This window comes from Sardina pilchardus, chromosome 22, assembly GCF_963854185.1.
Source record: "Sardina pilchardus chromosome 22, fSarPil1.1, whole genome shotgun sequence".
NCBI classification, from domain to species: domain Eukaryota; kingdom Metazoa; phylum Chordata; class Actinopteri; order Clupeiformes; family Clupeidae; genus Sardina; species Sardina pilchardus.
Window position 1 is genome coordinate 22,950,439 of NC_085015.1, and position 13,006 is coordinate 22,963,444.

Below are 13,006 nucleotides of genomic sequence, written 5' to 3' on the forward strand. Positions count from 1 at the left end.
TCATTAACTCTAATGTGTCGCTCTCCCGGGTCCATCAACGGGAAATAAGAATCTCGTGTGTGTGTGTGTGTGTGTGTGTGTGTGTGTGTGTGTTTTCTCTTTACAGGTACTCTGTTGTTGGCTTCATTGACAAGAACAAGGACACCCTCTTTCAGGACTTTAAGAGGCTCCTGTATAACAGGTACACAGAACATTACACACACACACACACACACACACACTCCTCTCTACTCAATAAATTATGAATAAGTATTTATAAATTCTCTCTTTCTCCTCACCTGCCACCTCTCTATCTCCCCCTCTCCTATCATCTGTCCCTCTCTCCTCTCCTCTCCTCTCTCCCCTCTCCTCTCATCTCCTCTCTATCTCCCCCTCTCCTCTCTCCCTCTCTCCTCTCCTCTCCTCTCCTCTCCTCCATCCCTCTCTCCCTCTCTCCTCTCCTCTCCTCCTCTCTCCCTCTCCCTCTGTCCTCTCTGCTGTAGCTCCAACTCGGTGCTGAAGGGCATGTGGCCCGAGGGGAAGCTCAGCATCACTGAGGTGACCAAGAGGCCACTGACTGCAGCCACCCTCTTCAAGAACTCCATGATCTCACTGGTGGAGAACCTAGCATCCAAGGTTTGTCCCTCTCTTTCTCCCATTCTCTTTCTCTCTCTGTCTCTCTCTGTGTGTGTGTGTGTGTGTGTCTGTCTTACACAGAGAAGGAGAGAGAGAAATACCCCACAATGTGGTTGAGTCAACAACATTAAACCTCCACCCTATTCAGATTTTTATTTGACCTATTTGGTATTTCATACAGACACAAAATGGGCTACTCACTTTAGACTGATTCATTCACTCTTGTCTGTTGTATGGGTGTATGAGTGTGTGTTTGTTTGTGCTGTTATGAGTCCGTGCTTGAGTGTCCAAATGCATTTTTCATATGACTCTGTTAGGGATGTTTTGTTTTTCTGTTTTCAACATTCACTTTATTGCATTAGACAGGAGGAGAAAACCTGTGTGTGTGTGTGTGTGTGTGTGTGTGTGTGTGCGCGCACGCATGTGTGCGCGTGTGTGTGTGTAAGTGTAAGAGTGTTTTGTTTTGTGCATGTGTCAGCATTGATTCAGTTTGTGGTTTGTCTGTGTTGGATCTTTTGCCAGATTGTTTGTGTGCATGCGTATTGATTTTTTACGTGTGTGCTTGTCACAATATTTTCACAGCAAACACACACACTCACACACACACACACACACACACACACACACACACACACACACACACACACACACACACACACACACACACACACACACTCTCTCTCTCTCTCACACACACACACACACATATACACAGCCTAGCTGACCTCCCCCTCTCCCCTCTCCCATGTCCCAGGAGCCCTACTACGTGCGCTGCATCAAGCCCAACGACGTGAAGTCGCCGCTGCTGTTCGAGGACCAGCGGTGTCGGCATCAGGTGGAGTACCTGGGCCTGCTGGAGAACGTGCGCGTGCGACGCGCCGGCTACGCCACCCGCCAGGTTTACGCCCGCTTCCTCCAAAGGTGGGTGCCAGCCTCGCGACGGGCCGGTGTCTTCACCTGCCCCCGTTTACACTCCATTCACTCCACTCGCAAACATTTTCACAATGTTTAGTTTGTTGTCACAACAGAGAAGTGTTGAAATTGAAATTGAAATTGACTGCTTGAATAACGATCAAATTGATCCTAAAGGGCTGTTCACACTTAAAACAATAATTATAAAGACTATAACGATAGCTATAATGATATGAGGGCCCATACTGACCAACAATAAGGAAAGTCTCTCGATAATTCGATGGATTCTGATCTTCTCTCAGTTTTCTATCATTATTGAAATGGACCTGAAAGTGTCAACAATATTGGTCCTCATGCCATTATTGTTGTAGTATGTGGTGTGGAGCTTTATGTTGTTTTTGCCTTTATGTTGTTTTAGTCGTTTTAGTCGTTATCATTATAGTTATCGCCTTTAGTGTGAACGGCCCTTCACATTCAAAAAGTATCAAACACATCTGTTATGGAGTAATGATCTTCTAAGTATGCGTGGAGTCTTTGAGCTGCAGTCACCTTCCTCTCTTTTCAAAGTGCTATGACGGTACAGTCATTGTAGCACCTTTACACATTGAACAGTTAGGTAGCACTAACCTTCCTTTCACTGCCATTATGTAACAGCCATGTCCATTGTGTTGTGCTTGTACAGAATGTCAGACATTCTGCGTAGATTACAGTAAAGGTTGTCCGGCGCGGCCCTTATTGAGAGTCAAGAGAAGTGAGCCGTCTCCTTACGTAATCCTCGGTTATTATGCTTGTTGTCCTTTCATGTTCCTTCAATGACAAGAGCTCCGCTGGCCGGCCAGGTTGCGTCCGCCAAAGAACACCTATTTATAGCATTAATTACGAATATGAAAATGAATTGGCACTTAGCTGGCAGCCCTCCATTCATCCCAGCTGATTCACTGAAAGTCATATCTGTAGAGACAGAGAGAGAGAGAGAAGAGGAGAGAGTGAGATGAAAGAGAGAGAGGGAGAGAGATGGAGAGAGAGGGAGAGAGAGAAGGAGAGAGAGGGAGAGACAAGGAGACAGAGAGAGGGGGAGAGATGGAGAGAGAGAAGGAGAGAGGGAGAGAGAGAAACACACACACACACACACTCCATGTGGTGCTCTGTCCTGTTTGTTGTTTCACACAGACAGCAGATACCTGTTTAATTAGAAATTCTTTGGAGCTTTTTGTCATGCAAGCGAGCCTCTTTTGAATTGAACTGAGTCGAATTGAATTGCACTGAGTGAGACTCGGGGCCTCTGCGGGGCAGTAGCAATCTCGCCTGGCTTTACACGAGTACGGATGACTCAAGGTCTAGCGTGCGCCGGTCTGAATGGGGCTGAACACAAGACCGAGAAGCTTAGAGAGCACCGAAGAACGGGAGCGGAGGTGTCATTTCAAACCATTCGGTCAGCATGTGTCAGGCGAGGGTGAGACGGTAGGTCCGTGATTCATTCGCTCGTGGGCAGCGAGCGGTCAGGAAGCCTCCTATAGAGGGTGGAATTAAATTATCCGCACATAAAGCCCCACGAGAGGTATTGAATGTCCGCTATTCACTTCAGGGTCGCAATGTTATTATCTCATTCACCGAGGGGTTTTGACGCACACGGCCCATACAGAGAGGTGAGTGGATGTGCGCAGTGTCTTGTGCGTCCACTCTTCACTCGTGAGTTATGAATGTGGCCTTTTGGTCATCGTGAGGCTGTTTCCACCGCCAGCGAAATGGCCTCTTCTGGCTTCCTTCCACGCTCCCTATCTCTCAGATAGACAGACAGACAGACACACACACATACACATCTCTCTCTCTCTCTCTCTCTCTCTGTCTTTCTGTCTCTCTCTCTGAATCTCTCTATGGCTCCTTGTCTCTCTTTCTCTCTCTCTCTGTCTCTCTCTTTCTCTTTCTCTCTCTCTCTCTCTCTCTCTCTCTCTCTTTCGCTCTGTTTCTGCCTTTGAGTGTAATCTCAGTGGCCTTGCTGAGTGGCGGTTGAAAGGCCGTGCCGACTGCCCGGTCAGGTCCTTCAGGGCGGCCTTGTGAACTGTGTGCGTATTCCTAGTGAATTAGACCCAACACAGTGGGATGGACAGTGACAGGGATTATTAACTAAGCTTGCCCCCCCCACCCCACCCCACCCCTCTTGCGTGTGTCTCTCCATGGAGCATAATCTTGTGCTTGCTTCCATGCACTTTATGCTACAAGTCATGCTACAAAAACAAGTCATTCTTAAACACGCACAGAAACTGTATCACACACACACACACGCATGTTGAATTTTTTTTTTTTTTACCCTGGGTCAACATCTGTCAAGATTCCCTTTGTTTTGATGACGTTTGGTCAGCTAAGCACATTATGAAATTCATAATGTATTTTTCTTCCATGCACTTTCTCCACAGTGACGCATCAGTCTTGGTGTTACATCATAATTATTTTGACTGCCAAACAGACAGGAAGCAACATCCGGATTACTCGATTCTGACCAGCCTCCTAAAGCCTCTTTTAGCCTAAAGCCTCCCCTTTCTCCAGCCAATTAGCATTTCTTCATATATTTCAGCAAGGATTTGTCTTTTTTTTTTTTTTTTCAATTTCCTGGCGTAACAGTGTTTGTTTGTTTTGGTTGAGTGTTGTGGGTTGATTCCAGCTTTATTTTCATATCTGTGTAATCAGGACGGTGTGCATAAGACAGTTATTTTTGGGATAAGAGGCACTTGTTTGACGTCATAAACATATTTAGTGTTTGTGTTCTGCCAGTGGTGAAAATGGTTTGATAATATGTTATGCCATTTGGATTGCGCAACGCGCCTTTCAGCACTCTCTCCGAGCTATGCAGATAGGGGATGGACGCTTGACCACAGAGTCCCTGAATATTCTAATCCAAATACATAACACACATATTGAGAGGCAAATGTTTTGGATATGTGTTTGTAGCATTGGTTTGCATCACTGTCGACAGGCAACAATCAGCCATTTTGCCTGTTCAGGGGTATTATGAAGGCATAAATAAAGACATGCCCACTGGAAAATGAGCCATATTATTCACAGCTGCCATGCAATGTTAACATTAACATTATCATTCCTTTTGGAGAGGTATTTTTCAGTTTGATATTAAACACCGGTTTAATATGTCCATATCTCCCACTCAGGTACAAGATGATCTCAGAGTTCACGTGGCCCAACCACGAATTCCCCTCAGACAAGGAGGCGGTGAAGCGTCTGATTACAGGCTGTGGCTTCGAGCACGACGTGGCCTACGGCAACACCAAGATCTTCATCCGCACGCCGCGCACCATCTTCAGCCTGGAGGAGCAGCGCGCCGACATGGTCCAGAGGATCGTGCTCTTCCTGCAGAAGGTCCGTCCCTGCAGCAGCCCCCCCATAACACTTATCCCCTTACACACACACACACACACACACACACACACACACACGCCACCACCCCAGCCCCCAATCAAGTTGCTTGTTACCTCAAGTGAACATCTAATACAGCATCTCTGCTATTAACATCCATGCATTGATCTAATGTTTTACTGACGTGTCTTAATTGACCATCCAAATACAGCAGTGTGTCCCCATATGAGCATCCAAAACTCCACCCAAGTGAAGCATCCTCACTCATACAACCAATATTCATGTAGAGTGTTCAGTAGCCTACACCACCACTTTGCACCACCTGTCAATCCAAGGCTCCCCGAACGCTTGTATTCATCATGTCACTCCAAAATCTGGCCTGTCACTCTCGCCGAGAGAGACCTTGTCGATGTGCTCGTCTACTTTCATATGGGCCCTATTCAGCTTGCTGCCTGCGGCGGCACTGAAAGGGCTTTGCAAGAAAACAGCCTGTTCCCTCTCACCTTGCAGGCTTATTCCATTCACTCTGTACCCACTTAGTCACATGTTCTTTTTTTTACGAAATAAAAGCGAAAATGGTCGGAACGGTGAATGGTTTCACGGCGGTCGTGTGCAGGGTGTGCGGCGGGTTGTTTTGGACAGTACACATGTCGTTCAGATGAAGCAACGTTTTGCAAGAAAGAACACTCTGACTTGGAACATTTCAGATGCCGCCTTGCTGTGGCTATGACGGTAGGGTCACGCACTTTCAGATGTTTGAGTGCCTGCTGTGACAAGCCATTTTTGAGTAGCTTTTATATGACATGTTAGCGTACTAGCCATGGCCATCCATTTACCAAGGACTTGGAGTCATGACTATTTGTCAAGTACTGCTTCTTGCAAAAGAAAAGTTTGTTGGTCGTTTATTGTTGTAAAACAAGTCTTTTGATGGTAAAACAAGGTCATGCGTTGCATAACACAAAACAGTCTAGTGCCTGCCTCTAATAGTCGATATTTTGGATTGAGGTTCTGAAGCAGTAACTGAGGGGAAAATAGTAATTACTTTCTGAAAATCAATCAGCAGGACAAGGTGACATTAGTCAGGAGGGCTGTTGTTGTTTTTGTTGTGCTAATTAAGGAAGCGCTATCACGCCGCTTCGCTCAGCGAGTCAAATTCTGATTCATATGCGCCGATCTCCGGGATCCGTCCGTGCCTGAAATCACATTCGTTCTGTCAGCCCGGGTCTTCTCAACTCAGGTGTGAAGGGTTCTTAGAGGGAGAACACCTGCCCCCACCCCCACCCCCACCCCTGTTCTCTTTTTCTCATTTCTGTTTGGCCCAGTTTTGTGGTAAACTTTGTCGTGGAGTTTGCAGTATGTGTGCGGCTGTATGTTCAAAGGCTCGTCAGGCCACAGTGGCTGAATATTCATTCTTATAATGACTTAAGCGTGGTGATGTTTCATCATATTATGGTAATAGAAAATGACACTCTCTTTTTCCCACTCTCCTCCTCTCTCTCTCTCTCTCTCTCTCACACACACACACACACACTTTTACATCCTGTTTGGTGGACTCAGCCCACATCCTGTTCTCTCATCTTAATTAAGTGATGGAAATTTGTTTTGAAAATTGGATTTATGTCAGAAATTCCCAGTGCTGAAAAAGTGTGACTTTATGGTATTACCTCTCTTGCCTCTCTTTCATTCTGACCTACATAAACACACACTCTCTCTCTCTCTCACTCACCCTCTGTTCCTCTCTCTCTCTCTCACTCTCTCTTTCTAACACACACACACACACACACACACACACACACACTCTTGGCATTGTAACGGGAGCAGTGTTCTATATCTGCACTGCGGGGTTCAGTGAGGCGGCGACACCTCTGTCTCCTCCCCAAACACACACACACACACACCGCCTCCTCTGTGCTCACACACACACCCTGACCTGCCAGAGGAGACAACAGGACCAGCACTGGGGAAACCGCCACCAAACACACACACACACACACACTCTAACAAATCATTCGTTACCAGGCCAGAAACACACACTCAGAGTTAGCTCAGTCACCGATTTCATTTCTGCCCTCGTCTGCACCAGCAGAAGGTGGTGGGAGATTTTCTCATTATTTTCTGTGTGACTTTTATTGTAGCAAGATTAAAAGAGTTTTATATAGAGTGCAGGGCTATCAGGGCTATCAGTGGAATGTCCCTCTGTGGACTACCCAGCCCCCTCAATTAGATCCTGCCAGAGCTGCCGTGTCATTGTGCTGCTGGAGCTCCTGGAGCTTTCATGATATTTAATTTGATCCCCAAACTCTCATTTACAACGGCAGGAAGAAAAAACACACTCACATAGGCTACACCTGCACGTACACACACTCATATGCACACACACGTGTGTACACACACACACACACACTCACAAACACACACACATTGTGCTAACTCTAATTTATCACGGCAGGAAGAAAACATACTCACCTGCGCGCATACACAAACGCATGCACGCACACACACACACACACACACACACACACACATTGTGCAAAGTGACAGCAGCAGTGTGAGCTCCAGCGGTGCCTCCTGCAGCTGAGGTAAACACAGGCTGAGCGAGGGGGCGGCCCAGCACTGCAATCTGCTGCTGTCATTTCCCCGTCCAACTCCACTCACCTCTCTCTCTCTCTCTCTCTCTCTATCTCCTCTCCTCTCTCTCTCTCTCTCTCTCTCTGTACCTCTCTCCCTTCTCTTCTCCTGTTCTCTCTCTCCCTCTCTCTCTCTCTCTCTGTACCTCTCTCCCTTCTCTTCTCCTGTTCTCTCTCTCCCTCTCTCTCTCTCTCTCTGTACCTCTCTCCCTTCTCTTCTCCCTTCTCTCTCTCTCTGTCCTCCTGTTCTCTCTCTCTCTCTCTCTCTCCCTCCTTCTCTCCCTCTCCCTCCCTTTCTTCAGTTCCTCTCACACCCTCTGCCATATCAGAGGCCTTGTCTGCTTCGACTGACAGTCTAACAGATCAAATCTGTGTTGGCTGCCAGGCCCTATTCACCAATACTGAGCAGTGCACTGCACGCACACACACACACACACACACACACACACACACACACAAACACACGCACACACCCCTGGGCCATTCAAGATGTCCTCAGATGCCGGTTTCAAAGACGGGGATCCTTTTAGATGCCTATTTCAGACAGTTCCATCTGGGGAGGACACGGCAAAACATCTCGCTGCTGTTTGAACAAGGACGAGTAAACGCGAATAGAGTGGAGGTATTTTTACTGAAGTGTGTTTTTATCTGCACTAAATGAAATCCCTGGCCAGCGCTTCTCTGTTATTCTCACAGCACACTAGCCCACATTGATGCTAGCAGACATCAATGTGTTCAAATCAGCCCGGCGACTTGTGCCCGGGGGGGGTCGGGAGGATTGGGGGGGGGGGGGGGGGATTTGGTTGACCTGCACATTGAGCGACAGAGACCCCGCTTGTCGCCCGCCTGGATGCAGACGTCGTCTTGACACGGGCTCATCCCCTTCAGAGGCTCCCCTCGGGCAAACACCATGGCAGATTTCTGGCGGAGGGGGGTGGTTTAGATGGCGGGTGGTGGGTGGTGGGTGGTGTTGGGGTATGGAGGCGACACTGGTGTTGTCACTTTATTAATCTCGCTGCTAACCTCCTGAAATCCGACCCCCACCCCCCCATCCCCTCCCCGTGCCTCCCTTCAGGCAGATACTCAGCGTTTAATAGCGACACCCAGCCGGGCTGGGGCCACCTCTCCCGACCCCCAGACAGTATAAATACATCAGTCAGTCAGGAGTGGGGGTACCGGCCTCATTACAGGCGGCGTGGACGTGCAGACAGCCTGTGCACTGAGGTACATCACTGCACCGGGGGTGCCATTTACCCTCTGCCTCCCCGCACCCCCGCGCGTGGGGAGATTTATATTCTCCGCAGTCGTCTTCTTCTTCTTCTTGCCTCGTGTCTCTGCTTTCCTGCGCTCTCTCTCTCTCTCTCTCTTTCTCTCTCTCTCTCTGTCTCTCTCTCTCTCTTTCTCTCTCCCTGTCTCTCTCTCTCCGTCTCCATGTTTTGCTTCGTCGCAGACGCGAGATCGCTCTTTGTGCCACACAATCCCCTTATCAGCATGTGACAGACCTGGGTGGCGGGTGCCAACGGTGCCAGTTTTGCCAAAGGTGTTGGTGCCAGTCCCACGAGGTACGCCTCCCAACCCCCAGCAAACGCGCTCTCTCTCTTTCTCTCTTTCCTTTTCACTTGCCTTCTCTCCTCTCTCTTTTTCTCTCTTTCCTTTTCACTTGCCTTCTCTCCTTCTCTCTCTTTTTCTCTTTTTCCTTTTCACTTGCCTTCTCCTTCTCCTTGTCTCTCTCTCTTTCTTTTGCCCTCTCTCTCTCTCTCCTTCTCTCTTGCTCCCCCTCTGTTTTTCCTTCTTTATCTGTCTGGGGAGGAAGAGGAGGAAGAGGAGGAGGGAGAAATCAGGGGGTGGTGGTGCAGACACTCAATCTCACACTTTCTGATTTCTCCCACTGATTTGTGTGCCAATGTGGAGCTCACTGTCTGTCTCTCTCCTTTCGTATCCCGCCACATCTCTCTCTCTCTCCCTTGTTTTCCTTTCTTTGCTTTCTTGTCCTCTCTCTCTATCTATCTATCCTCTCTTCCTTTTCATCTCTGTGTCTCTCATCATCGTCTGTGGTCATGATCGTAGCCTCTTCCTGCTAACCACTCAGGATGTGTTTACTCTTCTCATCCCTCTAAATGAGGTGCAGGGGGCAGAGAGAGAGAGAGAGAGAGAGAGAGAGAGAGAGACAAAGATGTGGAGGAGGGTAGTGAGAGAGAGAGGGATGGAAAGTGAGAGAGAGACAAAGATGTGGAGGAGGGTAGTGAGAGAGAGAGGGATGGAAAGTGAGAGAGAGACAAAGATGTGGAGGAGGGTAGTGAGAGAGAGGGATGGAAAGAGAGAGAGACAGACAGAGATGTGGAGGAGAGTGGCGAGAGAGAAAGGGATAGAAAGAGAGAGACAGAGATGTGGAGAGAGGGTAGCAAAGAGAGAAGGACAGAGAGAGAGAGAGAGAGAGAGACGAGATGCCTAGTTCCAGCGCTCCGTCACACGCCTTTAATGCGCCAGCTTCTTCACAGCCCTTCTCCCCGCTCTTCTCCGCGACTCCCCATTTCACGCTGTCATTCCAGCTTCCCTCCTCCTCCTCCTCCTCCTCCTCCTCCTCCTCTCCCTCTCGTCTCGTCTCGTCTCTTCCTCTCCTCTGCTCAGGGCCCTAAGCCGTTCCGCTTCAGCACCGCTCCCACGGGCGCGCCATAATACCGGGGCTCATCTGCCCTGCTGTCGGCCATTTGCCTGCCTGCTTGTGTGTCGGTTTTCCCTGTGTGTGTGTGTGTGCGTGTGTGTGTGTGTGTGTGTGTGTTGTGTTGTGCATCTCAGATCTGAGAAACCCCCGCCCCAACCCCCCACCATATAACATGGCCAAATTCCCTCTCCTCCTGAGATAGAGCTATTTTCCACCGCAAAGATCTGAACAATGCCCTCTCCAATCTCCGTTTGTCCTACAAAACAACCCCAGAGGGTTTTTCCCAAGAATCCACCCGAGCCACTAGAGAGTTTCACAGCAGTACCAAAAAGCCATCCACCCGGCAGGTCTGCTGTTAAAACAGACAGCCCCCCCCCCCCTCTCCCCCCAGCAGCCCAAAGCCCCATAAATGTCCCTCTGTAGCGCTGTTTACATTCTCCCACATCGCCCAGGAGGAGCCCGAGAGCCGCCCTGTTCATTAGGGAACTGTATCAATCTGACGGATTACCAATCAGACAAAGCGAGGGGGGGGGGGGGCTGCTGAATTATTCATAATTGTCCCTCTCATCTTCTTGAGAATTAATATTTAACAGGGTTCAAGAGGGACTGTGCCCATCGCTGTGCCCGTCTCTCAATCTCCTCAGTGATGTTGAGGGGGGGGGGGGGGGGGGGGGGGGTTGTCTGCGGGTTATTGTGGTTCGGTCTAATACCTTTGCTTTGCATATTTCTTCATAAGCTAAGTTCTTGTGCCGCGCTGTACCCTCTTAATCGGTTCGCTCTAGCTACCTGCCTCTACCGACTGGAACCCTGTAATGTGGAGACGTCGCTTTGCATTAATCTCATCCACCAGCAGAACACCGAAACGTAAACAAAATGCGTCGCACGTCCGCCTCCATCCCATTTGGCAGCTAGTCTTGTGTTGTGTATGCGTATCGCCGTCCGCCATATTTCACTGGCTTTTGTTTGTAGCGTAGCACTTAGCATAAATCTTGATTGTGCTGATGCAGAATGGCTGTCTCCTCCTCCCCCCCCAGACACAGTTCCTTTAATGTGTCCTCTGTTGCACTGCCATTATAGGTGAATAATAGTGCAGTTGTCCTCTTCCATGGGGGCTGTCATAATCGAATAAAGTCACCTTGGAATTTGCTTGTGCGTTTTGACCCCGCGATTGAAGGTTGGCGTGACCTTTCAGACTCAGGGTCACGTGACGTGTGTCTGTCACAATGGTCAGCTCCTTGGCTACCCTCCACCACCCATCAGCCTTGATGATAGCGACGGAGGAGAGCCTCCATATCCGCTCCAGGACAAATGATCCCCACGCCTGCTCTGTGGGAGTACCACATGAGGTGATAAGACCGCAGGGTTGTATTTTATCCCGCCTCTATCTATGTTAATGATGGGATGGACTGGCTTTGTGAGTGCAGAAATGAAGGATGCTCTACTGTATCTACACAAGAGCACCTCTGGCACTGCTTTCCTCAGGAGGCTTTTGGCATTATCCTCCTTGCCGTGGATGTTCTCACCATGGCAACCAAGGTTTTCCTGGCTCGCGGCCAAGATATTTGTATTCTTTTTGCCTTCTGATTTGACCCTCTGTGCTGTTCCCTGGCACAATAGTATAGGCTTTTTTTTGGATGTTCCTCGTTTGCCTGTTTATAAAACATTGAACTGAACTGCCATCTTATCACACTTGAATAAATAAATACAATTTAAACATGGGGCTACAGAGTTAAGATTTCAAATAAATACATAAATACACGCTTTATCACACACCAACACACACATGCACACACACGCACACACACACACACACACACACACACACACACACGCACACATACAGAAAGAGAGAGAGGGAGAGAGAGCGTTTGTGTATTTTTCTTCAGAGAGAGTGGGTGAGTGGGTGGAGGTGGGGGTGGGGGTTAAGACACAGAAACAGAAATCAGGAAATTGCCTCGCACAAAAGGGTAGCCTGTGTAAAGCAGTGGTGCTGTGTGCTGGAATTCAATCACTAAGTAGCAGGTATGTGTTTAATCTGATAGTGGTTTTAATTATGTGTTGCTGGCCGCGCGCATGTGTGTGTGTGTGTGTGTAGGGGGGTGGGGGTTGGGTGGGATTGACAGCTGCGTCAGGGGTCCGGCTGTTACTTCCTCTAATTGCCACCGGATGGCAGCGCACCAAGCGCCCCTGATGAAGGCCTGCCAGCCGGCTAGAGGTCAGAGAGGAGATGGAGCCGAGCAGCCTCTCCACACCGCATTGATTTATGAAAATCTCTCTCTCTGTTATTTTCCCTCACTTGCCCCTTGTTTTTTTTTCTTCTTCTTCTCCTTTCGATCTCTCCGTCTCTGTCTTTCTGGGCTTTTTCTCCTCTCTTTTGTTTGTCTTGTTCTATTTTCTCGCTTTTTCTGTTTCTGTCTGTCTCCCCAGTGATTGCTTGTGGTTTGGACTGGTGTTGCTGCCACTTAGCTGTGTCATACAACACTTGCTCACACACATCCACTTGCATACGCATACAGAGATACACACACACACACACACACACACACACACAGACACACACAGACACACAGATACAGACACACACACACACAGAGACACACACACCACACACACACACACAGTGTTTGATCTCATCATACGTCTGTATTGAGTGTGTCAGGCCTCAGACGCAGCGCCCCCTCCCCTCTTCCCCATGAGGGTTGCGTGGACATGGAGGAATGGCGTGTTTAGGCGTGGGCTCCGGCTCCCAGGCGCCTGGGGAGCTGCCGCCACCAGCCCGTCTGTCCGCTCGTGATTAATGAACGGCGGCCTCGCTCGCTCGCTC

The 13,006-nt window shown here is 48.9% G+C and overlaps 1 protein-coding gene across 1 annotated transcript in view; it reads left to right on the forward strand.

The window, feature by feature from the left end:
• Positions 1 to 13,006, forward strand: part of myo1d (myosin 1D) — a 91,262-nt gene that overhangs the window by 42,335 nt on the left and 35,921 nt on the right. The window contains exons 13-16 of the mRNA XM_062526409.1: positions 107 to 181; positions 483 to 615; positions 1,370 to 1,536; positions 4,689 to 4,896. Of these exons, the coding sequence (XP_062382393.1) occupies positions 107 to 181; positions 483 to 615; positions 1,370 to 1,536; positions 4,689 to 4,896 (583 nt within the window). The remainder of the gene's footprint in view (positions 1 to 106; positions 182 to 482; positions 616 to 1,369; positions 1,537 to 4,688; positions 4,897 to 13,006) is intronic.